Source organism: Caretta caretta, chromosome 3 (genome assembly GCF_965140235.1).
Source record: "Caretta caretta isolate rCarCar2 chromosome 3, rCarCar1.hap1, whole genome shotgun sequence".
NCBI lineage: Eukaryota > Metazoa > Chordata > Testudines > Cheloniidae > Caretta > Caretta caretta.
Window position 1 is genome coordinate 211,308,287 of NC_134208.1, and position 27,431 is coordinate 211,335,717.

General features: G+C 45.7%; 1 protein-coding gene across 1 annotated transcript in view; it reads right to left on the minus strand.

Moving 5' to 3' along the window:
- MRPS5 (mitochondrial ribosomal protein S5) overlaps positions 1 to 26,948 on the minus strand; it is a 95,724-nt gene extending 68,776 nt beyond the window's left edge. Inside the window, exons 1-2 of the mRNA XM_048842224.2 lie at positions 26,674 to 26,948; positions 10,352 to 10,489 (exon numbers count right to left, since the gene is read on the minus strand). Coding sequence (XP_048698181.2) covers positions 10,352 to 10,489; positions 26,674 to 26,725 — 190 coding nt within the window. The 5' untranslated portion in view covers positions 26,726 to 26,948. The remainder of the gene's footprint in view (positions 1 to 10,351; positions 10,490 to 26,673) is intronic.
- Between the last annotated feature and the right edge of the window lie 483 nt (positions 26,949 to 27,431).

Below are 27,431 nucleotides of genomic sequence, written 5' to 3' on the forward strand. Positions count from 1 at the left end.
ATCTAGAAAGATAAATATATAGAATAGAGGTTACAACAGATATGGCAATCAGAGCAAAATTTCTAATATTTAAATCAGAAATGAAAAGCTCTCTGTCAGGCCAGCCCACAGGTGGCAGCAAATACAGTAAAATCACACTACCAAAAAAACCAAACAAACCAACAACAGTACTGAAATGATTATTGTTTTTGCAAGAAAAGGCAATAAAAAGCAAAAGCAAAGCTTGAAATGGAAATCAAAACAGAGCTAACTCACCCCAGTAACATGTCAGATTTCTAGTTTGATTTTTCAGTAAACCAGAGCTTGCCCCACCACAGGAAAATCAGAGCAAGAAATGCAGCGTTTTCCATTCTTAGCAAAAGCTAAGGCTGTAGTTAGAGGCTGTATTCCAACAAGCAGCAATAAAGCTGTTTATCAGATTAATGTAGAGAACACCATACTATAAACCTCATTGAATGACTCCAGGAAAGGCACAGATGAAAAACATTTGACTTTAGAATGTTTAGTTTGAATTTAACAGCATTAAACACACGTAAATTGTGGAAACGTTCCATTAACGTGCATACTTTAAAAAAAAAAGACTGAAAGGAAATCATCATGAAAGACACGATCATCTCAAAGTCCGATTGACACTTTCCCTCTCCTCATTGGAACAGCTTTTAAATACCGTTTCAGCCAACACAGATTTACCAGCAGTATACACCACACAAGAGACGACATCTCTAGACTGATTTTCATTCTAGATGATCACTACATAGCTGCCAAGTTTTGCACAGCTCCCTGTGTAACATTTTATACAAATTACTTAGTGAGCTAATTTGCATATTTAGAAGTTTGCCTATAAGAGGACTGAGGTTATGGTCAACACACCCTGCTCCAAGCAGTGACTTCAGCATGGAGCGGTCCAAACTTGGCAGCGGCAAGTAGCGTGGCCGGGGGAAGGTGAGGCAGCTGTGTGGGTGGGATGGTATGGTAGAGTGGAGTGTCTGGCTGTTAGGGTATGGGTAGCTGCCGGGGTGGTACTGGGACTCCTCCTAGGGACTGGGATCGGGGGGTGTTTCTTGGGGAAAGCCAGATGCAGCTGGCTCAGGAGGCAACAGGCAAGGCGAGGGAGTTGGGTGCCAATACTGGACAGACCAGTCACCGTGTGCTGCTGCTAACAACCCTTCACTTCTCCCAGAACTTGGATCCAGCAGGGAGAGAAGCATGAGAGAGAGCCTACCAGCCCACTTGGTAGGTGCTACTGTGGCTTCTAGCTACCAGATGACATAACTGAAGCTCTGGTGTGACAGGGCTGCCAAATGCATGACACTTGGGAGCCCAGTTTACGTGGACTGGCATAATGTGGTGTAACCAACCCATCTATGTTAACTGCAGCTATTTTTAATTATAGTTTTCTAAGATGGTGGAAATTAGTGCTGATGGGGCCTGAAACTGCTGGCAGTCCAAGTAAGGTGACCTCAAAGCCACTGAAGTTGTTTAGATCACCTGAATTCTGGGGTACATTCACCACACACTAGTAACAAAGCTGGCCAGAAAAAAAAACTAATTGACTTTTGGTTCTATTTAAGTCCTACAGCGGGGAAGAGTCAGTACAGGAGAGAGTAGTGTTTGATTGATTCTCACTACTAGTATAGCATATGACAGATCTGCATGATTAGAAAAGGGGACTGGGAATCAAGAGTTCTGTTTTCTATTCTTTAATCTGACATTAGCTTCATGTGTGACTGTCAGCCAATCACTCAAACCCAAATTTCTAAAATCTGAATCACTGTTCCACTCAGCAATGCAAAGCCTAAGCGAGTTAGATGGCTAAGTACCATTTTCAAGACTGACACAGGCTCTCAAGAACTTAAGCCTAAATCACTGAAGTCACTTCTGAAAATGGAAGTTGACCACCTAAATCACTTAAGGTTTGGAATGTTGAGCAAATGTATAATGCCTTAATAATCTGGGCCTTTGCTTCTGTGCTTCAGGTTCCCCATTCCCACTCATGAGAAGCCCTTGATTCACATCTGTAAAGCATTTTAACATCTTTGGATAAAAGGTGCTAAGTAAACTCAAAGCATAATACAGATCATCTGGCACAGAACCAAATCCTACATCTCTGAACTGAATAGACAAAAATAATTCTGAAGCAAATGATTTAAGTGTCATTTTTAAATTGCACACAAAATGCTTATTTGCAAGCACAATACTTAGCTTTATCATTACACTAAATGTCTGATCCAAGAACGGAAGCCTACCACTGAAAACAGACAAAGATGTGGATTGATTCTATTTCCCTCCATAATCCTGGGGTAATAACCCAAAATTGTTTGCAGAATTCCCCGTGGAGGTTTGAGGAAGGATAAGCACAGATTTACCCTTTAGAGGATTTTAAAAAACTTAGCCATTTAACATTAACTCTTCTTGATTGTTCTAGTCCCAAAAGAAGCATTAAGTAGAAATCTTTAAAACTAGATTCTTAAAAAGTAGCAGTCTAATTGTGAAGCTCTCTCAAAGACTATTTAAAGATGCTTGTGGGAATCTTTAAAATACTTTAGTGGGTTGAGAAGAGACCCTGGAGGCATGTGAGTTGGAGAGCAAGCACACAGTGCACTCACCTGCAGCACTAGTTCCTAGTTACAAAACTACTTAAGATAGTTAAGTACGCAGGCAGACTGCGAAGAGCTACAAAAGGCTCTCTCAAAACTGGGTGACTGGGCAACAAAATGGCAGGTGAAATTCAGTGTTGATAAATGTAAAGTAATGCACATGGGAAAACATAATCCCAACTATACATATAAAATGATGGGGGCTAACAGCTGTTCCCACTCAAGAAAGAGATCTTGGAGTCATTGTGGACAGTTCTCTGAAAATATCCACTCAATGTGCAGTAGCAGTCAAAAAAGTGAACAGAATCCCGGGAATCATTAAGAAAGGGAGAGATAGTAAGACAGAAAATATCATATTGCCTCTATATAAATCCATGGTATGCCCACATCATGAATACTGCATGCAGATGTAGTCGCCCCATCTCAAAAAAGATATACTGGAATTGGAAAAGATTCAGAAAAGGGCAACAAAAATGATTAGGGATATGGAACAGCTGCCGTATGAAGAGAGATCAATAAAACTGGGACTTTTCAGCTTGGAAAAAAGACGACTAAGAGAGGATATGACAGAGGTCTATAAAATCATGACTGGCGTAAGGAAAGTAAATAAGGAAGTGTTCTTTACTCCTTCTTGTAACACAAGAACTGGGAGGCGGGGGGGGGGGTGTCACCAAATTAATAGGCAGCAGGTTTAAAACAAAGAAAAGGAAGTATTTTTTACACACAATGCACAGTCAACACGTGGAACTCCCTGCCAGAGGATGTTGTGAAGGCCAAGACTATAACAGGGTTAAAAAAAAACACTAGATAAATTACTGGAGGATAGAAAAGGAGTACTAGTGGCACCTTAGAAACTAACCAATTTATTTGAGCATAAGCTTTCGTGAGCTACAGCTCACTTCATCGGATGCATTCAGTGGAAAATGCATAGGATAGGTCCATCAATGGCTATTAGCCAAGATGGTCAGGGACGGTGTCCCTAGGCTCTGTTTGCCAGAAGCTGGGACTGGATGACAAGGGATGAATCACTCAGTAATTGCCCAGTTCTGTTCATTCACTCTGGGGCACCTGGCATTGGCCACTGACAGAAGACAGGATACTGGGCTAGATGGACCTTTGGTCTGACCCAGTATGGTTGTTCTTATGTTCCCTTCCAAACACCCTCTACCCCTGGGAGGCTTCCCTCCATATCAGGCCAGGATTAGGGGTCTGGTGTCAGGGCACCGGGCAAATGTGTAATTGTGAGTCACGAAGAGAGACAAAATGCAGTTGATTGGGGCCTCAAAAAGTTTGGGAACCACTGACTTAGAGAGTTCCTCAGATGGAAATTGCTATAAAATGCAAAGTTAAAAAAAAAAATAGACACAAAACACACTCAAAATGGCCTTGTTCCATTTTTTTTCTGGTGACTCCACTCTCAACCTCTGAAGATTTCATTGCATAGCTTTGGAGATCTCTGAAGAGCTCATCTTTGGCCATCTCCCCTATTGTCTATCCAAGAGACTTTGGAATGTACATTACATTCTAGACAGCATGCTGTCAAATCACTAAAAAATTGCACAGAGGGACACCTCGGGAATACCCCAGGGGCTGGCAGAGCTTCTCGACATTCAGAAAGTTTGAGGAAGCGGAGGATTACTGCAGGGTTGTAAGAAGGAAAGAACAAGAGCCTTCTAGAGATTGATGGGGTTGAAACATAAGAAGCATTAATCCCAGATATTGAATGAAACCTCCATGTGTTGAGGTTTGCCCATTGCAGCCTAAAAGTTAATGGCAGACTTCTTTCCCTAAACATGAGGTGTTCATCCAATACTATTTGGATTTCCATGACAATTCTAAAACTGAACAGAAAATAACTCCTTGTGTCAAACAGTTTTTGTTGCTGTTTTGTTTGCGGGCAGGGTGGGGGGGTGAAGACCCACATCAAATCCCAGACACCAGAAGAACTATGAAAGTGCTTGAACTCTATTTAAACAGCATACTTTAACTTCCATTCAGTCCAAATGCCCAGGAGGACCCTCTCCCCCACACTGAAGTCAATGGGGCACTGCTCAGGTGCAAGGTCTGCATGCACACAATTCTTTGCAGGATCAGGACACTAGCTGCTATTCCTCAGTGTCACATGCTGAGCACCTGCTTTTTTGTCTGTCTGTTTTCATTCACTGCTATACTAATTCCCTGGCAGGAGGTTCTGTGGGGTGAGAATACCTGTACTCTCCACCTTGCAGACACAGAAGATACGTTGGTAATAATGTCTACCCTGATTAACACTGGCTTCTCACATACAGACAAACCTGAGTTGCCTTCTCTGCATCCTGATGAGGTGTCATGGAGACAGTTTATAAACCTGCCTGATTATAAAACTTTAGCGATGTCACTTTTAAAAAAAATAACTGGATTTCATTATTGATTTACTGAATAACTATAGTTTAGGTATGATTGCTAAATGTGTCTAAAACAGATGCATTCTGTATAAATCTAGCTGATTATTGTTCCTACATTACCTACGGGAAACAATTCTCACCAAGTTGTGGGCAATTTCCTGATGCCCAGGAGCTACTTCCTACTTATCACGGAGAAGATTTTAGAGTTGGAAAAAGCTATCCTAAAAGATGCTTTCCTGCTCCTGCATGCAGCACAGTGAATAATCTTGCCCCACTGTAGATGAACAATACTTTGCACTTCAAGAGCAGTTCCATCTGAGGATATCAAAGCTCATTATAAACATTAAAGGTTCAGTGATTTGCCCAAAGGGAATGCTATGTAGAGATTGAATTCTTAATCTAAAAATGTAAAGACTGAAACCATAATCCAAACCCTGATCAAATCCAACTACGAGCCTATCTAGCTATATCCTAGCTCTTGTCACTTTAATAACAAATGAAAACTGCTATGAATACTTTACTGTGTCAAACAGTTGAAAAATATTATTACTTCTGAATAGCAGCTTAAAATAGAAAATGGGATCCTGAACTTCACTAATGGATGCTGTGCTCATGGTACAATACTCTGAAGGTCACTCTGGTTGACCCCATTACAAAAAAGATTGTTAAAACTTTCCAGTGTTAAGATTTATTTATTTATTTAAATAAATAAATAAATAAATAAATAAATAAAGGGTGATAAGGAAGTGACCTCCCTGACACCAACAAGGGGATTTGGGGACTGTAGCATTAGTTAGGTCTGCAAATAGGGTCCTTTTCCTTTTTAGAAGAATGTGAAATCACTGAACTATTAACACAAAGTTAGCTTGCATAGGCAAAAATCAGTCAGAAAGTTCAAGGTTCCAACAGCACAATTAACTCAGTTATAAATATGGGCTTTCCCCGCATTCCTGTTTTTCTGACTAAACATATAGAATTTAAATCAATATACATAAAGCCAGCAGATTGTGCAACATCACTGCTGAAATTTAACTCTGGCTTTTCCTGATTTTAAGAGATCTTCAGTGTTGAACAAATGTAGTTGTTTATATTATTATTATTACTGATAAAAGTAGTCAGGAACTGTCTCTCTCCTCACTGGAACAATTTAAGTCCATCAGGAGTACACATGCTCTGTTCTCAAAACAACTTTCCACTTTTAATATGGAAAGGAATGATTACTATTTTCCCAGATTCTGTTCCTTATTAAGTTGGGTCAGACACAAATAAAATAATTAGCCCAAAGAAAGCTCATCTGGATGAAAAGGAGATATTTAGAGTATAATCTAATAAAAATGTAGATACGTGAACTGATGTTTCTAGAAAGAACCTAAATGCCAAATAAAATTCCTTTTAGTTAGCACAGCCTCCTGAACCAGCGATTGGGCTGATTTATTCCCACTTGATTTAGAAACCAGGGAGGTGGCCATCTTTCTCATGTATTATATAGCCTAGGAGAGTGGTATACTTTAATAATGAAAAGTTTTACGTTTTCCCCTTTCCCATATCCCCCCTAAGGATGACAGGGCAATAATTTTATATACAAACAGAAAAGTCTATTCTTTATGTAGCCCAGTTATACATGAGTGCTCACTACAGCATTATACTTTGCTACACAAGGAGATGTTGTGGAAGATGTGTTTGCTGAAGCAACTGAAGGGGTATGGCTGATTGGGGTTGAAGTCACTCTGCACAGATATAATTCTGGATAACAGAGAGATATTCTCTCTGGGCGTATTGCCAAGTAGTTTTAGTGTTCAGGCTGCAGTTACTTGTCTTTGCTGCCTATAGCTGCATCAGCTCAAGCCCTATGGTCTTTAAACCAATTCTCAGTCATATTAGAATTGTGACTTGTTAAAGAACATACAAGGTATGAGATCACAATTCAGTTGTAGAATTTTCTTCATGGACTATAATATAGGAATGCATTTGCTTGCAGCTGTTAAATATCACTCTTTTCTGTTATGAAGAGCTGACAGGGGGAAGTGTCCCCCGGAATTTACCAGGCTGAGCTTTTATTGATGTATGTCAAAGATTTTTCTGTAAGCTTGTGTATGCATTCAGAGTGTTTGGGGTCTCTGGGCTGTTCCAGAATGTGTATGTGTGATGACCAACTGGATCATGTTCTCTGTAGCAGAAGCTCGGTTGAGATCAGCAGAGCTCCATGTGGGTGCAAGAGGGTCTGCCCGCGCATTGTAATAACGTACAGAATTGGGACCCTACCAAGCAACCTTATTTCTGAAAGATCTGCTTTCTGTGCAGCCTGACAAAATTTTGAATTTCTTCCTCGCATATAATCAACTTCAGCTTTCATACTTAAATTACTATCATGTTTTGAATTTCTGTAGCTCTTTTCACCTAAAGATCTGAAAGCACTTTACAATTAACTGAGCATCACAAAATACCCCCGTGTAGTAGGTGAAAATTATTTCCCTTCCTTTTACAGATGAGAAAACTGAGGCAGAGAGAAGGTAAGTGGCTTGTTTAAGGTCAGACAGCAGTTTGTACTCCTGATACCTTGTCTTGGTTTCTAATCACTGGGCCAGGCTTTCTCCTCATTGTTGCCAGAACTGTGCTCCAAGAATGGCTAGACTATGCCTTATAATTATTATAAAAGCAAATTGTGTTCAATTAATAATTTCCATTGGGTATCCAGATGGCACCAACAACAAAGGCTTTGAAAGGGTTACTATCTTTGAACTCTGACATATAAAGCCCACAGATTTTGGCCCATAAGGAATATTTATTAAAACTTTGTTGAGACAATTCTCTTTCTGTTTTGAATAAAGAGACTCAGTTTTGTACCTACAAGTCTATATTTTAGTAATGAGCGTGATAGCTACAGGCAACTTCTGACTCTGATTCATACTGATGTCTAAGGGTATGAAAATAAATTGTTGCAAAGGATTACAAACATCCCCCTAAAGAGATTCTATTCATTGACGGACAGGATGGTGGTAACCTAAGCTCAGAATCCACATAGTCAACCCACAGTACAGGAGGAAACCACAGACTGTTGAGTGCCTTGCACTGACCTACATCCCAGTAGCCATGATGTACTATATATAGGGACTGCTGATCTAGAGTAAAAAGAAAAGGAGTACTTGTGGCACCTTAGAGACTAACAAATTTATTTGAGCATAAGCTCACTTCATGCTGTAGCTCACCAAAGCTTATGCTCAAATAAATTTGTTAGTCTTTAAGGTGCCACAAGTGCTCCTTTTCTTTTTGCGAATGCAGACTAACACGGCTGCTACTCTGAAAACTGATCTAAAGTGGCTCAAATTTTGGGTGCCAAACATAAGATACTGTAAAGGGCCCTGCTTTCCAGAGGGCAGAGGTTCAGCACTTTCTGAAAATCAGACACTTCCAGAATGTCTCAAGCTGGGCAAGCACAATCACTAGGCACATTTGAAAATTAGACCTAACTGCTTTCCAAGGGGGAAAGGCAAAACTTGGGACAACACAACACAGCTTTTAAAATTACCTTATCATAAACTCACTGAGATGTGCCAGTGGACAGGAAGAAAAACCCTAAATGCTGTATGATCAGAAAGGGGTAGCCAGCTGTCTGGGTTTGGACTTCAAGCTAAGATAATTGCAATTCCTCTTTCTTAAATGGAATTACAATTTTTAAAGGTCAGTCTGGAGGTACAGATGATCTTCCTACTAGGATGTTCATGTTTTTAAAAATATGTAGTGAGAGAAGTAACCCTTTAATGATGAGACAGAACAGCACTGACAGTCATTTTGGTTGACATTTCACTTGAAAATTGTGTTTAATTATATAAAAAGTGTTCATATTTACATTTTAAATATTATTTCTAATACACCTGAACTGCCAAAGGACTTGGGCACTGTACAATGTTAAATGTACAAAGCACAATCAATTTGAATGTTGAAGATCTTTTGATTAAGCTAATCAAGGAAGTCTTCTAAAGAGGAAGCGGCAAAAAGATTTTGAGGGAGAGAACTACAGGATCAGCAGCCATCTACTTTCTTTTTCAGAAAAAAGATTTTAGGGACATTTTAAAAGAGAGGAGAGATAGGTTAGGATGAATATGAAAGGAGAGGAAGTTTCAAACCCTAAAGTTCATCACAGCAAGGCATGCTACTGAAAGCCCGATGATAATAAGTAGCAGCAAAAGCATCCCTAATATGCAGGCAAGCCTCTGGAAGAGGCAAAAGGAGACAGTCTGCAATATACCCAGGGCCTACACCATTAAGGGTCTTACAAACTGACAGGGCCAACTTAAAAACTCAATTCACCATTTTTTACTGAACCACCAGACTTCCGGCACCTCATGCAACACCAACACATGTAGCTACCCCCCATATTTTATGCAGCCAGCTGGGCTGTAGGAATGACTGCAACTTTGGCTGCTGGCTATCAGATGCACCCAACAGCTTCCATTTCATCTGATGCCTGAGGGAGTTATATGCTTAAATTCTGGAGGAGATTCTCTCTTACCAGATATTAATTAGTTTAATTGTTTTTTAAAAACAGTCAAAGTTCATTTTGTCTCAGAACGTACAGAGTCAAACAATAAGCTGTCATAAAAGCAGTGTTTTTTTTTTTTAAATCCAGTCACCTAAAGACTGAAATAGCTGCTAGTGAAAAACATTCTATCCTAGAAAACATCTAATCTTGGATTTGTATGGAATCAATATGTAGGAAACTAAGAACATATCTAATTCACAAAATAATCACACTGTAATAGCTTGTTATGCTACATCTTTATCATATTAATTCACTTTAAACAGTTTAAAATAAATACATCATTTTACTAGCAGAAGTGTGTATAAATTAGAAGAATGGAGATAAGCCAATCAGTTACTTAAAACCTGATCCTGCAAACACATGTGCAAGATAAACTTAATGCCCTGCAAGCAGCTCTGTTGGCTCCAGTGGAACTATTCAGTTAAGCACATGTGCACGTCTTTGCAGGGTTGGGGTCTAATATTGTAGCTGGGCAGATGGTTAGATGGATATTGTCACCCTTTTTTTTTTCTAATTGATTAAAAAAATCCAAAGACTTCACTGGGAGTTGGACTGGACTCTGACTACACTGGGAAAGCTATTAAACTGACCCTATGAATAAGGCACTGTCCAATGTACAAAGTAAATGGAGAAGAAGAAAAAAAATTTTTTTTCCCCGTCTCCCATTAGTTTTTCAGCTGTAGTAATCTTAGTTGATGTTTGTAACTATTGTAGATGCAAAATGTTAATACAAAATGGGATTTTCATGTTGACAGAGTCAGTATAAAAAACAGAAGAGAATTAGACAAACTGCTCGTGTTATAAAAATGTGGTCTTTTTTCAAGACTTACATTTGTTGAAAAAGCTGCTTTGCCTGCATTGTTGAATTGTCACGCTACATGGAGCAGAAATGTAACAACGTGTCTGTAGAGCCCATGCCAGGTTTGTATAGCGACAGCCACTCCTATTCACTGGTAACAAGAGACAGCCTGTGGAGGAAGATGCAAAATTGTGAAGATATTTTTATTTTCAGGTGGAAAGTATCAGCCATAAAGATTTTAAAAGGTTGATTTCTTTAAGAAACCCACAACTATCTCAGCAGGCTTCCACCTTCTGTCCCTGGACTGCATGAGGTGAGGTACTTGGGGAGAAGGGAGAGTAAAGATAGGTACCACACAACACACATCGATATGTTTAAAAATAATCAGCAGAGGACTTCTTCCATATCACTGGCAGAGATTACAAACAGCCTCTAGAAAAGGAGTGATATTCTCAATCCATCAGGTATATGACAATGGTAAATAATAAACACATTCCAAGATATAGGCACCCTCTAAAGAAAATATGAAGACAAAGTCAGCCCATTGAAAAATGCTATTCTAATGCCCACCTAAAGCGTTAATGAGGATCATATCACAGTTTAGTAAGGAATCCTATAGGTTACATATCACAACACAGGTTGAGAGGGAACATTTAGAAAATCTGGCAGGAGAATGTCTCCCCATAACTGAAAGGCCCTTCCCACCTTTTGTCAATTTTGGTTGTGCTTCCAGATCCACCCGTAGCTCAAGTGGCCAAAAATGCCTCCCCCCTACATTTGGTACAAAGGTGACCATTTCTTTCTCATGCAGACCTAGCCAATTATTCACATCCTTGTCACCTGCAGACTGGATGAATGCAATGCACTGCACAAGGGGTCATATCTTGAATATTGCTCAGGAGGTGCAGCTGATGCAGAATACAGCAGCTGTTTTATTAATTGTGCTAGCTACAGGGAGAATATTAAATCAGTATCCAAGGAGTGCTCTGGCCTCCTTTTTCGGTTTTAGCTGCAAGTCAAGGTGCTGGTACTGATTTTTAAAGCCCAACATTGTTTGGGTCCTAGGTACAAGAGACTGTGCCATACAGCAACTGACAGCATCTGATCTACTCTACCTCTCTGGCTTAGTCCACAGATACATCGATAGCTACATCCGTCAGGGGAGTGAAAACCCCCACATTTCTGACTGACATAACCCCCAGTAGAGATGCAGCCATGTCAATGGAAAAGTGCTTCCGTTGCCGTAACTAACGTTGTCTGGGGAGGTGGTGCTCCTACATGGACAGGAAAAACCCTTTCTGTCGCTGTGTGCTACATCGACACTACAGGGCTATGCCTATAGAGCATCCGCCAAACAGACTTGCAGGACTTCACCCAGAGCCCCTAGATGTGAATGTCTGGTCTAGGGGGCAGAGCTTTTTCAAAGGAAGCTATATGACTTGAATTCACTTTCTAAGTCTGCTGACCCTTCAGGATACAGGATAAGTTTTGTTTTCTCAGGCTTTTGCCCAAAGTAATGGAAGTTGAGCATATTTTTATTTACACACTAGCATGGGGTTACGTTTCTTTAAATTTGAGCTGACCTGGGTCATTTGAATTTGCTATTCTTTCTTTCTAAAATAAACCACATACACCAAAACAGTATGCATTCTGAAGAAACTAAAATAAAAATGGGGACACAGTGTACTGACCTTGAAAGAGACCATTCAAATGTAGCTATTCATTAATGAACTAAATCCAAAACAAACTACTTTCTCATAAAGAAATTGGATTCTTAAATTCAATCTTTCCTACTAGATTTTAAAAGTACAAAATAAGCATTGATCATTGCCATATACTATTATCTTCCAATACTACTGATCTAGTGGTCCATTTCTCAAAGTTAGGGTAATTAATTCACCTAGACAACTGACAATTTATTAATTTAACTGGGCCCTGTATCAGCAGCAGATTTTTAAAAAAATTCCTTAATATTTTATATAAATTAATATGTTACTTTAAGTCTTCTTTAAACGAAAATAAGTTATCTCTGAGGAAAATTTGTTTGATTGCTAAAAAGTCCTTTATGAAAATATTCTGAGCTCCTGTAAATTTCTGCAAAATAAAAAGTTGCCCACAAATAGATGCTAAAAAAATAATAGCAATAGAAAAGTGACCTGTTTATTCTTAAAATCCTGTTTAAGTCATTAGGGAATCCAGTGTAAGTCAAACGTATTAAAATAACCCATTAAGCATAATATGAAACGCACACAAGATATATTGGCTAACATTCAAATCCTGCATTCCTTACACATTCCAAAGTCCTACTCAGTTAATAGGTGTGTTGGGTATGTAAAGATAATATTCAATTAAATAATCTGTTTACTAGAACCTGAACTAAACAAAAGCCCCTACGTCTGGTCTAAAGTTTTGTATTTTAAGCTGCTGCTTCTTTCCCCCCCCTTTTTTTTTGAAAATGGCAAGCAGTAAATCTACATTAGATGAACAATTCATCTTAGGACAACTGCTCATGGCAATTATATAAATGATTTATTTTATCTTTGAGTCTCATGCAAATGAGAAAGATTACTTTTAAAAAGTTAGTCATTTAATCTACAAACTAATTTCATTTCATATTATGTTGTAATATTTCTAATTTCCCTTGTTACACTCCTAAATCTTCCACAGCTGTAAACTGCTATCAATAAAATCATTTCAAAATGGTTTGCAGTACCATCCTGCCCTCTTACTTCGTTTATGAATCTTGTCACATCTCAAGTACTACTTCACCAATAGAACAATTAATTCTTCTCCAAACTTTACAGTTCTTCCAATTCAGTAATAATGAGCTTTCCATATACCTGAGCACATTCTCTACTGATAAAAAAAATTCCTCAGTAGAAATGATGATCAGCATTTAAGTAAACTCCGATTTTTCACTTCTGCAAAAAAGCTGCCTTATTTGGACAGTTTGTGGGAACACAATCAAGAGTATTTTATGTTTAGTCGCACTCAGAGGGATGTCCAATCAATAGATTAAAAAACAGCCTTTGGGATCTAGGGCAGCACAGACATTTGGGGCTAGATTTTGTTCTTAGATTGCGTATCAGAGTGAATAAGCTGTTGTGTGGTACTGGTCATTTGCATCTTAATTAGTTTGGTTGTAAGTGTCCTTCATGGATCAAAATGATCATGATTATACAATATGACACTGCACTGTAGAGCACAGCAAGAAAAATGAAAAGCATTCATTTGAAAACAAATCACAGAAGAGCAAAGGAAGCACATTCATTAGCAAATATGTCCCTGCTATGTTTCTTTGCTTTTGTAGATTTTAAATCTATTAAAAAGAAAATTCCACACGCGAAATAACAGTCTGCTTCATGCTAACGCTAAAGGGCTCATGGTAGTCAAAGAAAGTGAATGCAAAGACAATGAGATCAGGGAATAACAGTGTTTGGTTAAAAACAAACAAACAAAAAACAGTTCAAGAAGGATTAAAAGTGAACAGGGGAAGTAGCCCAAAAACGAATCTCAAAAACTAGATTAGCAAGGGAAAGGAGCAGGCAGTGGAACCAGATGGGTGATCAATATGGAAACTGAATTCAGCTAGGATGAGAGCAGGAGGATGCAGATGAGTAGAAAGTCAGTCAAGCCTCAAAAGAGAGAAGAAAAGAAACCAGATGAACACTGGCATCATAGCAATAAAAGGAAGCTGGACATGGGAGAAGTCCGATTGGTCTCAGGAGGCCTGGTGATCGGGAGCCAGCTGCCAGGGGAGAGAAGGTACTATTTCTGGCCCTCCCTACCCCCAGCAGCACTTTCTAAGCATCTTGGGTGAAATTCTGGCTCCCCTGAAATCAATGTCAAAACTCTTATTGTCTTGAATGTGGACATGATTTCACCCCCGAATGCTTCGTACAGAGGCAGCTAGCTACCAGGGTCAAATTTATGATAACTAAGCCTGGTGCACACTAGGAACTTATGTCAGTATAACTAAGTCGCTCCAGAAAATCCACCCCCCTGAGCAACGTAGTTATACCAACTTAACCCCTGGTGCAGACAGTACTATGTGGACGGCTGGCCTTCTCCTGTCAACATAGGTAGTATCTGCATCAAGTGCTACAGCGGCACAGCTGCGCCGATGCAGCACTGTAAACGTAGACAAGCCCTTACATCTAGAGAATTCTGGCCTTGAGTTGAAAATCAAAATTAGGTATCCAGGGACCCAAAGTGGCTTTGATGACAATATTCAGAATATTTTGGTCTCTGAACTGCAGTGGAACAGAGGAGGATACAGCAGAAAAGCATCATTCCCATGTTCTGAATCTCTGAATGCTGGTATTTAATATACCCACACACTGCTGTGCACATACTCCCACCGAGAGAACAGACCTTTTAAAAAGCAGAGACAAAACAGGAAAAATATTTGTGGAGGGGAAACAGTTTGGAAAGTCACATCTCTATATAAAAACATTTTGAAATGCAGATATATACATTAGTTGCCATGTCGTACACACTACTCCCTGTAACTTTTCAAAAGGGCAGCACCTATGTCCGGATTTATTTTTTTTTAAAATTCTTTCAGACTAAAGCATTTCCTACACATAGTCATAAGCTATTCCGCATTTAATTGGGACCCTGGCTCTCTTGAGACAAAGGAGACACATGTCAAGAAAGCAACACTTTGCTTTTAACCAGCAGAGAACAAGTCAGAGCAGAAAGGAATGCATACTTGATGGGTTTTCTGCTCTATAATAAAAAAAGCCAAAAAACATGCAGTCACTGCATACTTCTAGATTGTAAACATAATATACAGCAGCTAAGGTTGTGCACTAATCTTAAGGCCTGTCTTCACAGCAACAGTTAGTGCAAGTTAGTATTCGCTAGATCAGGGGCTAAAGCCAGACTGCCAGATGCTTTTGAACAGACCGTGAAATCTTTTTATTTACTTATCATCATCACTACTGTTACTGCAGTGTGAATAATGTGTCTCTGGAGTCTGGACCTTGACTAGGAAATGTGGAACTTGACAAAAAAATAAAGCCCTGCGCTTGTTAGTCCACTGGAACTAGCCTAGTGAGCGAAAGTGACCACACAACGAAACAATTCTAGGCTTCGTGTTCCCAGTGTGGGCAGGCAGACACGTGCTAGCTCTGCTTGTGCTAGGGTGCTAAACACAGCAAATATGGCTGCAGTGGCTCAGGCTAGCCACCTGTGCATGATCCCACCTTGCCATGTTCTCGTGTGGCTAGCCCAAGGTACCGCGACCACTCTGCTGTTTTTAGGCCACTTCCTCAAGCAGAATAGTGCATGTAAGTTTACTGGCACTGGGAAGCATCCTGCCAGGCACTTAAATTCACCCATGGTAGTATTTAGATTTCTAGTATTAGTATACAAGCACTTACTAAATATTGACACATTTTATAAGTGCTTGTATACAAATGCTAGAAGTCTAAATACTAAGATGGGAGAATTTGAGTGCCTCCTATCAAATGAAGATATTGGTCTAAAAAGTTTCACAGAACCTTGGTGGAACAATGATAATCAACGGGACATAGTAATGTCAGGGTACAAAATATATAGCAATGACAGAGCAGTTGTGCTGGTGAGGGAGTGGCACTACGGGAAAGAAAGCATAAAGTCAAATATACTAAATATCTTAAATGAATCAAACGGTACCATAGAATCTCTATGGATAGCAATTCCATTCTTGAATAGTAAGGGCAGAGCACTAAGAATGTACTACCGATCACCTGACCAGGATGGTGACTGTCAAATGCTCACAGAGATTAGAGAGGCTACAAAAATAAAAAACAACAATAATACAGGATCAAAATATCCCCATGTTGACTGGGAACATGTCACCTCAGGACAGGAGGCAGAGATAAAATTTCTAGATACCATTAATAACGGCTTTTTGGAGCAGTGAGTCCTGGAACCCACAAGGGGAGAGGTAACTTTTGATTTAGCACAGGATCTGGTGCAACAGGTGAATATAGCTGAACTGCTCAGTAATAGAAACCATAATGTAATCAAATTTAACATTCCTGGGGGTGGGATACCAAAGAAGTCCACCACAGTAGCATTTGTTAAGGAAACGTTAGCACATGTGACTCCATTTTGGTTTGGGGCCCACCATTGTTGAAATGCCAGCACATCATACACCAGGAGGAGTGATCCTTAGATACTGAATCCCTGTGAAAATCCTCCTCCTTGTCTCCAGCCTGCCTTGACTCCCAGTATCTGGTTTTTGTCAGTCTCTAACTCCCTGTCTCTTGGCCTTGATGTGAGGCCTCCCATGCTGATAATAAAGGTTACTGATGCATGGCTTTAAGACCATGCTGTGTAATTAACATACTGGTATAGCACAAGGAATGCACCAAGCAGGGATAGGTGGTAGATAAGACAAGGGTTTGTTTATTGGCTAAGGTTTCCGATGCATGAGGGCAACATGCTTTGCTAAAAAGTATATAACCTTTGTATAATCTGTATTCAGGGTCCCCTCCTGGCTAGCAGGGGGGGGCACCACGCTTGAGCATAATAAAGTTAATGTCTTTTGGGAACTCTGCAGTTGTAGACTTTGTTTATGTGCCTCAGCCTAGATTCGAACTGTGCGTGTCCTACCAGGTGTAATTCGCAGCATTTGTGTGCGTGTCCTACCAGGTGTAATTCGTAACACATTCAACTTCAAAAAAGGGGAACTACACAAAAATGAGGAAGCTAGTGAAACAGAAAGGAACAGTTACAAAAGTGAAATGCCTGCTAGCCGCATGGAAACTTTAAAAACACCGTAACAGAGACTCAAATTAAATGTATACCCAAAATAAAAAAAAGTAGAGAGAGGACCAAAAAAACCCAACAACAAAAAATGCCACCAAGGCTGAACAACAGAATAAAAAGAGGCAGAGTCAAAAAGATATCCTTTACAAATTGTAAGTAACATCCTAGTGAGGTAAACAGAAAGGAGCATAAACTCTGACAAGTCAAGTGTAACAGCATAAATAGGCAGCCCAAAGGAGAATTTGAAGAGCAACTAGCAAAAGACACAAAAACTCACAAAAAAAGTTTTTTTACGTACATCCGAAGCAGGAAGCCTGCCAACCAATCAATGAAGCCTCTGGAAAACAGAGATGCTAAAGGAGCACTCAAGGAAGACAAGGCCATTGCAGAGAAGCTAAATGAATTCTTGGTATTGGTCTTCACTGATATAGAGGATGTGAAGGAAACTCCCACACCTGAGCCATTCTTTTTAGGTGACAAATCTGAGGCTCTGTCCCAGAATGAGTTGTCAACAGTGGAGGTTTTGGAACAAATTGATACATTAAACAGTAATAAGTCACCAGAACCACATGGTATTCGCCCAAGAGCTATGAAGGAACTCAAATATGAAATTGCAGAACTACAAAGTGCAGTACATAACCTATCACTTAAATCAGCCTCTGTACCAGATGACTGGAGGACAGCTAATGTGATGCCAATTTTTAAAACAGGCTCCAGAGGGGATCCTGGCAATTACAGGCCAGTATACCTAATTTCAGTATCATGCCAACAGTTTGAAACTACAGTAAATAACAGAATTATCAGACACAGATGAACACAATATGTTGGGGAAGAGTCAACGTGACTTTTGTAAAGGGAAATCATGCCTCATCAATCTATTAAAATTCTTTTTGGGGGGAGGGGGGGGAGTGAGTGTCAACAAACATGTGGCCAAGGATGATCCAGTGGATCAGTGTACTTGGACCTTCAGAAAGCCTTTGACAAGGTCCCTCACACCAAAGGCTCTTAAGCAAAGTAATCTGTTATGGGATAAGAGGAAAGGTCCTCTCCTGGATCAGTAACTTGTTAAAAGTTAGGAAACAAAGGGTAGGAATAAATGGTCAGTTTTCACAATGGAGCGAGGTAAATAGTGAGGTCCCCCAAGGATGTGTACTGGGACCAGTACTGTTCAACATATTCATAAATGTTCTGGAAAAGGGAGTAAATAGTGAGGTGGCAATGTTTGCAGCTGATACAAATTTACTCAAGACAGTTAAATCCAAAGCTGACCGTGAAGAGTTACAAAGGGATCTCACAAAACTGGGTGACTGGGCAACAAAATGGCCGATGAAATTCAGTGTTTATAAATGCAAAGTGATGCACATTGGAAAACATAATCCCAACTATGCACACAAAATGATGGGGTCTACATTAGCTGTTACCACTCAAGAAAGATCTTGGAGTCATTGTGGATAATTCTCTGAAAACATCCACTCAATGTGCAGTGGCAGTCAAAAAAGCCAACAGAACGTTGGCAATCAGTAAAAAAAGGGACAGATAAAACAGTAGATATCAAAATGCCACTATATAAACCCATACTACTCCCATATCTTAAATAGTGTGCAGTTCTGGTCACCCCAACTCAAAAAAGATATAGTAGAATTGGAAAAGGTACAGAGAAGGGCAACAAAAATGATTGATTAGGAGCATGGAACAGTTTCCGCATGAGGAGAGATTAAAAGGACTGGGACTGTTCAGCCTGGAAAAGAGATGACTAAGGGGAAATATGACAGAGGTCTGTACAATCTTGAAAAGGATGGAGAAAATGAATAAGGACGTGTTATTTGTCCTTTCACATAACACAAGAACAAGGAGTCACCCAATGAAATTAATAGGCAGCAGGTTTAAAACAAATGAAAGGAAGTACTTCTTCACACAACACAGAGTCAACCAGTGTAATTCGTCAGGGGATGTTGTGAGGGCCAAAACTATAACTGAATTCAAAAAAAGAATTAGATACATTCCTGGAGGACAGGTGCATCAGCGGCTATTAGCCAAGATAGTCAGGGAGGTAACCCCATGCTCTGGGTATCCCTAAGCCTCTGACTGCCAGATGCTGGGACTGGATGACAGAGGATGGATCACTAGATAGTTGCTCTGTCCTGTTCGTTCCCTATAGAGCATCTGGCACTGGCCACTGTTGGAAGACAAGATAATTGGGCTAGATGGACCACTAGTCTGACCCAGTATGGCCATTCTTATATTCTTATGCTGTGTAGACATACCCACAGAGTTTGTATTAGCAGCTGATGAATTGTAACTCAAGTTGCTGCATCCGCAGTGCACTGTAAACTTCAGTGTCAGCAGCACTTCCGCTTCAACCCATACCCCCTTATGGGCTGGCTAACTCGAGCTTAAAGCATCACTTAACTTGAGCTACAGACTTTTATGTGTGGACGGGAATCAGGTTATGGGAAAATCTTGTATGGGTCAGGCTAACAATGCAGTGAAGACAAACCCTTATGCACCATGATTCCTCAGTAGAAAAAGCATTCCAGGCTAAAAATGACCTTAAAAAAAGCACTGCTATTCAATTTTTCTCCCCCAAAAGTAACAGCAGTGGCTGAAAATCTAGTCTCAAGATATGTACAAACATGAGTGAAATTAAAGATGAATAAAAATATTCTGATCTGGATAAGGGAAAACATACAGAAAATAACTATTATTTATGCAAAGTGACAGCCACAAGAATCCGCTTTGTAACACAAGCTGTCTTTCTGATGAAAGGCTGTTGTACCTCCACACCCACTTCCTTATAAGCTACGGCAGCAGCTCTCAACCAGGGGGTCCAGGGCCCCCACAGGGGGCCATAAGCAGATTTCAGGGGGTCCGCCAAATACACCAGAGAGCTACTGGATACGCAGAAGAACAGTTGCTGTGGGACAGGCGGGCTGTGGAATTTTTATAGCATGTTGCGGGATCCTGAGAAAGAAAAAGTTTGATAACCCCTGAGCTATGTAATATCGGCCTTTACTTTAACAGTATATCTGTTTAATACTTAGGATCCAGGAATTTGGTCATAAGGATTATGTAATGTCTGCAGGCTGTAAATCGCTTTCCATTCTAACTAGAATCTCAATATATTCTTGAGAGCAAATGTACTCAACATTCAGGAAATTTATTTCACTATGGAATGTGGTATTCTGCAGAATCTGAGCACTAATTAATTTTTAGAGTCAGCAGCAGTTTAATAATCCCCTCTGCTGCTGTAATTATTTTCTACACAAATTAAATACAGAAAACCATTCTTAACAAAGTCTGTCCTTGTAAGAAGAAAGACTGCATGAAGCTGGTTTAAGCAGCACGATCTCCATTGGTAAGATTTATTTTTCAAAGAGCTATCAAGATTTTTATTGCTTAGTTAAAATTGGCTAGGTGTTATTCCAGGGTTCTGAATGGAAAACTCCAGTCTGAAATAACTCCAGTGTTCAAGAAGTTAATGTGCTGATCAAATTCCAACATAGTTATTTTGAAAATATCTACCATATTTCATCTGCACAGAAACCAAGACGCACACTGTGTTTTGAACACAAAGAATACACTAAGCACTGAAGTCCCAAAGTAACGCCCAGTGCAGTTATCCACAACTGTGCAGTTATTTCACAATAACTTGCAGTTTTTTACATCATCTCATACCCTCCAGAAAGTCACAAGTGCTCAATGAATGTGAAGCTTTGAAGCCCACTGGTACAAACTCTTCCTTTTAATTAAGAACGTGAACTTTTATGAGGAAACTTGAGCAATTTGCCTTCTCCTTAGGAAATGCAAGTTTAAAACACAAGCATGTGACAGGGTACACCACTTGTGTGGGGCCTCAAGGGGACAGTAGGATGGTCAGGTCAGAAAACCCTTAAGCTCCACAATGAGGAGGCAAGCATTAATCAGCAGATCTAGGAGGCAGCTGAAGCCATTCAGCCTTCCCAGACCACCTCTAAGGAAGAGGTCTGTTCCTACAAATGGATGAGCAACCCAGTGTGACCAGATGAGGGGGAAGGTTTGCCCCAACGAAGGAAACACAATTGGCCTGATTGCAAGTCCCCTGGTGGATTTGAGATCATTTCCAGCTTCGCTACAGGATTGGCATTACTTTATTGTACACAGTTCTGAGGAAGAAAGAGCAGCAATTCACTAACAGCCTTGTTTCATTTTGTTGGAAGCTTCCAAAGAACTATGGCTGTAGCCAAACTAGTTGAAAACTTTACTTTGCCTTTGAAGAGGGGGAGGAAGCACTCTCAGAAAGGCAGGAAAGTACCCACTGGTTGCACAGCTTTCTGAGTCCAAAGCGGGACGCCAGAGAGAAAGGTGTGCTGGAGCCTCCCCTCAAGGCTCTCCCTTTCAAAGAACAACAACAAATCGAAACACTGTTTAAAAATAGCTTTGATAATGCTTTCTTGGGTGTTTCCCCTCTTTATTTGGCTTTTAGGATTCAGCTAGGGCTAGGGCTACTCTAGAGAGCTTTCAGCAGCGCAGCTGCACCAATGCAGCTGTGCTGCTGTAAGATCTCTAGTGTAGCCACTTTAAGCTGATGGGAGAGAGCTCTCCCGTCAATTTAATTAATCCACCCCCAATGAGCGGCAGCAGCTGTCAGTGGGAGAAGCTCTCCTGCTGACAAAGCGCTGTCCACACCGGTGCTTAGGTAGGTGTAACTTATGTTGCTCAGGGAGGTGGCTTATTCACACCCCTGAGCGATGTAAATTATCCCGACATCAGTGGTAGCATAGGCATAGCCTTAGTCTCAGTGTCTGGCAGTACTTATCACTATGCAAAAGGGTGCAACCTTTTCCCCACAAAATGTACATGTATTAACTTTCATGTAGTAGAACTCTAGATAAAAATCGAAATAAAGAATGTTAACAGGCATTCCTTTAAGATACTAAGTAGATACAAATTAGAGGATTGGCACAAAAGAAATCGGATGAGGTTCAACAAGGACAAGTGCAGAGTTCTGCACTCAGGACGGAAGAATCCCATGCACTGCTACAGACTAGGGACCGAATGGCTCGGCAGCAGTTCTGCAGAAAAGGACCTAAAGGTTACAGTGGACGAGAAGCTGGATATGAGTCAACAGTGTGCCCTTGTTGCCAAGAAAGCTAACAGCATTTTGGATTGTATAAGTAGGAGCATTGCCAGCAGATCGTGGGATGTGATCATTCTCCTCTATTCGGCATTGGTGAAGCCCCATCTTACTGTGTCCAGTTTTGGGCCCCACACTACAAGAAGGATGTGGAAAAATTGGAAAGAGTCTGGTGGAGGGCAACAAAAACGATTAGGGGGTTGGAGCCTATGACTTATGAGGAGAGGCTGAGGGAACTGGGATTGTTTAGTCTGCAGAAGAGAAGAATGAGGGGGGATTTGATAGCTACTTTCAGCTACCTGAAAGGGGGTTCCAAAGAGGATGGCTCTAGACTGTTCTCAGTGGTAGCAAGTGACAGAACAAGGACTAATGGTCTCAAGTTGCAGTGAGGGAGCCAAGGGAACAGGCTTCAGTGTGCACATGTGTGTGCGTGTGCGTGCATGTGTGCCCACACGTTGCCCCCCCCAAATATAGCAGTCAAACTATGCCTATGTTTCTGCTTTCTCTTCCTCACAGTCTTCTCTGGGTGCTGGGTGAAGACATTTTTGTCTTTGTCTCCACACTAAAGCAGCTGCCTTACGTTGACCTAATGCTGTAGTGTACACCAGGCCTTAGACTATAGTAACTAGCATATCACACCAATTTCCTTTCAGGATTAGCCAAGGCCTTGATTCTCTACTGAGATCAGTGCAGGCGGACCCTTTTGCCCACATGGAATTCACTGCAGGTTCTGGATCACTGTTCTTTGAAAGGATTCCTTTATGACTAAATTTGAAGTTTCAAAGGTTAAGATGCATGAATTAAATTCATAGAAAAAAATTTTTTTTTCCCCAAGTACAGACGATGTCTCCTCAGCCTCGTAATGAAACACGGATGAAGCCTAAGGAGCTGATCCTTCAAGGCAGGGTGCACATGTACAGCGTGCCATAGCAGTCAAAGGCGCTCCACCTGTATGCATTACTTCCAGCATCAGGACTCAAGCATTTCAGCCCCAGTTATGAAAGGCTGAGAAAGCAGGTAAAAACACAGGACCGAATTAAAACAGTGGCGGGCACTTCTCTATGTTGGTCACTCAAACAGTGCAAGTCTGGAAAGCTCTGGAGTGCACACCAACCTAAGCTGGAGCACAGGCGGGCACAGTACTGGGCCGCAGGTGGGCAGTGCAGGCACACTGTGGGCGCAGTGCTGGGGCGAAGGCGGGCACTGCTGTGGCACAGGGGGGCACTGTGGCACAGGCCGGCACCGCTGGGGCGCAGGCAGGCAGGGTTGGGGAGCAGGCTGGCACTGTGCTGGGGGGCAGGGCTGGGGCGCAGGCTGGCGGGGTGCAGGGTTGGGGAGCAGACAGACAGAAGAACAGGGCTGGGGCACAGGCGGGCAGGACTAGGGAGGCAGGCGGGCAGGAGAACAGAGCTGCGGCGCAGAGCTGGGGAACAGGCAGGCAGGGCTGGGGCGCAGATGGGAAGGAGAGCAGAGCTGGGGCACAGGGGGCACGAGGGTGGGCAGGGCTGGGGCACTACAGCAGGGGAACAGGCTGGCACTAGGGTGGGCAGGAGGGCAGGGCACTAGGGCGGGCAGGCATGGCAGGCAAGGCAGGGCTGGGGCACAGGGCAGGTGGGCACTAGGGAGGGCAGGGCTGGGGGGCAGGCAGGCAGGCAGGGCAGGCGGGCACGGCTGGGGCACAGAGCCGTGGAATGGGCGAGCAGGGCTGGGGCATTAGAGCGGACAGGGCAGGGGCACTAGGGCACAGGGCAGGGGCACTAAGGTGGGCAGAGCTGGGGCAGAGGGAGGGCATGGCAGGTGGGCAGGAGGGGCGGGGGCACAGGGCGGGGGCACTAAGGTGGGCAGAGCTGGGGCAGAGGGAGGGCATGGCAGGTGGGCGGGCAGGGCGGGGGCAGTAAGGTGGGCAGAGCTGGGGCAGAGGGAGGGCATGGCAGGTGGGCAGGCGGGGCGGGGGCACTAAGGTGGGCAGAGCTGGGGCAGAGGGAGGGCATGGCAGGTGGGCGGGCAGGGCTGGGGCACTAAGGTGGGCAGAGCTGGGGCAGAGGGAGGGCATGGCAGGTGGGGCGGGGGCACTAAGGTGGGCAGAGCTGGGGCAGAGGGAGGGCATGGCAGGTGGGCGGGCAGGCGGGGCGGTGGCACAGGGCTGGGGCACTAAGGTGGGCAGAGCTGGGGCAGAGGGAGGGCATGGCAGGTGGGCAGGGGCACCGGGCAGGCGGGGCGGGGGCACAGGGCGGGGGCACTAAGGTGGGCAGAGCTGGGGCAGAGGGAGGGCATGGCAGGTGGGCGGGCAGGGCGGGGGCACAAAGGTGGGCAGAGCTGGGGCAGAGGGAGGGCATGGCAGGTGGGCGGGCAGGGCTGGGGCACAGGGCGGGGGCACTAAGGTGGGCAGAGCTGGGGCAGAGGGAGGGCATGGCAGGTGGGCGGGCAGGGCGGGGGCACAAAGGTGGGCAGAGCTGGGGCAGAGGGAGGACATGGCAGGTGGGCGGGCAGGGCTGGGGCACAGGGCGGGGGCACTAAGGTGGGCAGAGCTGGGGCAGAGGGAGGGCATGGCAGGCGGGCAGGCGGGGGCACAGGGCGGGGGCACTAAGGTGGGCAGAGCTGGGGCAGAGGGAGGGCATGGCAGGCAGGCAGGCGGGGCGGGGGCACAGGGCGGGGGCACTAAGGTGGGCAGAGCTGGGGCAGAGGGAGGGCATGGCAGGCGGGCAGGCGGGGCGGGGGCACAGGGCGGGGGCACTAAGGTGGGCAGAGCTGGGGCAGAGGGAGGGCATGGCAGGCGGGCAGGCGGGGCGGGGGCACAGGGCGGGGGCACTAAGGTGGGCAGAGCTGGGGCAGAGGGAGGGCATGGCAGGTGGGCGGGCAGGGCTGGGGCACAGGGCGGGGGCACTAAGGTGGGCAGAGCTGGGGCAGAGGGAGGGCATGGCAGGTGGGCGGGCAGGGCGGGGGCACAAAGGTGGGCAGAGCTGGGGCAGAGGGAGGGCATGGCAGGTGGGCGGGCAGGGCTGGGGCACAGGGCGGGGGCACTAAGGTGGGCAGAGCTGGGGCAGAGGGAGGGCATGGCAGGTGGGCGGGCAGGGCTGGGGCACAGGGCGGGGGCACTAAGGAGGGCAGAGCTGGGGCAGAGGGAGGACATGGCAGGTGGGCGGGCAGGGCTGGGGCACAGGGCGGGGGCACTAAGGTGGGCAGAGCTGGGGCAGAGGGAGGGCATGGCAGGCGGGCAGGCGGGGGCACAGGGCGGGGGCACTAAGGTGGGCAGAGCTGGGGCAGAGGGAGGGCATGGCAGGCAGGCAGGCGGGGCGGGGGCACAGGGCGGGGGCACTAAGGTGGGCAGAGCTGGGGCAGAGGGAGGGCATGGCAGGTGGGCGGGCAGGGCGGGGGCACAAAGGTGGGCAGAGCTGGGGCAGAGGGAGGGCATGGCAGGTGGGCGGGCAGGGCTGGGGCACAGGGCGGGGGCACTAAGGTGGGCAGAGCTGGGGCAGAGGGAGGGCATGGCAGGTGGGCGGGCAGGGCGGGGGCACAAAGGTGGGCAGAGCTGGGGCAGAGGGAGGGCATGGCAGGTGGGCGGGCAGGGCTGGGGCACAGGGCGGGGGCACTAAGGTGGGCAGAGCTGGGGCAGAGGGAGGGCATGGCAGGCGGGCGGGCGGGGGCACTAAGGTGGGCAGAGCTGGGGCAGAGGGAGGGCATGGCAGGCGGGCGGGCGGGGCGGGGGCACTAAGGTGGGCAGAGCTGGGGCAGAGGGAGGGCATGGCAGGTGGGCAGGCGGGGCGGGGGCACAGGGCGGGGGCACTAAGGTGGGCAGAGCTGGGGCAGAGGGAGGGCATGGCAGGTGGGCGGGCAGGGCTGGGGCACTAAGGTGGGCAGAGCTGGGGCAGAGGGAGGGCATGGCAGGCGGGCAGGGGCACCGGGCAGGCGGGGCGGGGGCACAGGGCGGGGGCACTAAGGTGGGCAGAGCTGGGGCAGAGGGAGGGCATGGCAGGTGGGCGGGCAGGGCTGGGGCACAGGGCGGGGGCACTAAGGTGGGCAGAGCTGGGGCAGAGGGAGGGCATGGCAGGCGGGCAGGCGGGGCGGGGGCACAGGGCGGGGGCACTAAGGTGGGCAGAGCTGGGGCAGAGGGAGGGCATGGCAGGTGGGCAGGCGGGGCGGGGGCACCGGGCAGGCGGGGCGGGGGCACCAGGGCAGGGCGGGGCGGGCGAAGCGCAGCGCACCCAGCCGCGGTCCCGCACACGGCGGGCCCGTTGCACTCCCCGCCAAGCGGCCCCGCGCGGGAGCAGGATCCGGGCAGGGTCCGCCCCGCAGCCGCTGGGGACAGGCCGCCGCCGGCCGCGCTCGGCCCGGGCCACCCACACCCCGCAGGGCAGCGCCCAGGCGGGCCCGGTCCCCGAGCCCCGCACCGACACCGGCTCCGCGCTCGGGCGGCCTGTGCGGGCGACGCCGGGCCGGAGCCGCTGCCCCCCCGCCAGGCGCGGCCCGAGGGGCCTCACCTCTCCACACAGCTCTCAGGCCCCCGGAGCCACACAGCCAGCTCGCCGCCATCTCCCGCCCGGCTCGCGCCCGGCTCGGCCGCCGTACGCAGTGGCCCACCCAGGGCCTGACGGGAGAGGCACCTCGGCGGGGGGGAAGCGGATGTGCGTGGCAGCGAACTGTGCCGGCGACCGGGGAAAGACAAACGGGTTAAACAGCGGCCCGCCTCCTCCCCTGACAGTGCCCGCACGAGGGCTACAGGCAGTGGGCCGGACAGCCCTCCTTGGGGGCCTTGCATCAGGACCCCACCAGCCGCGCACAGAGGACGGTTAACCTGCTTCCACGTGACTCTCGCAGCCGCCGGCTCAATCACGTGACCCCCGCAGGTTGCCGAAGGAAGACGGCGCGGGCGGAGGCACGCTCTGCCCCGCCCCCGGGCTCTCATTGGGCGAGGGGGCGGGGCAGGCTCAGTCCCCGCCCCCGGGCTCTCTTTGGGGGCGGGGATTGTAGGGCGGGGCTGCGCTCTGGGCCCCTGGCTCCCAGGGAGAGGGGGAGGGGCTCTCTGGGGCCCTGGGATCCTGCCCCACCCCCCTCCACCTGGTTCCTGCCCCCGCCCCTGCCCCCTCCACCTGGTTCCTGCCCCCCTTGTGCTGCAGCAGCCCCGGGGCCAGAGGCGCCAAGCTGCCCCCCTCCCCGAGCTTCACCCACTCCCCTGCAGCTACCAGGCCCAGGTCCCGAGCGGCCCGGGACTCGGCTCTGCGGCCCTAGACGGCAGCCG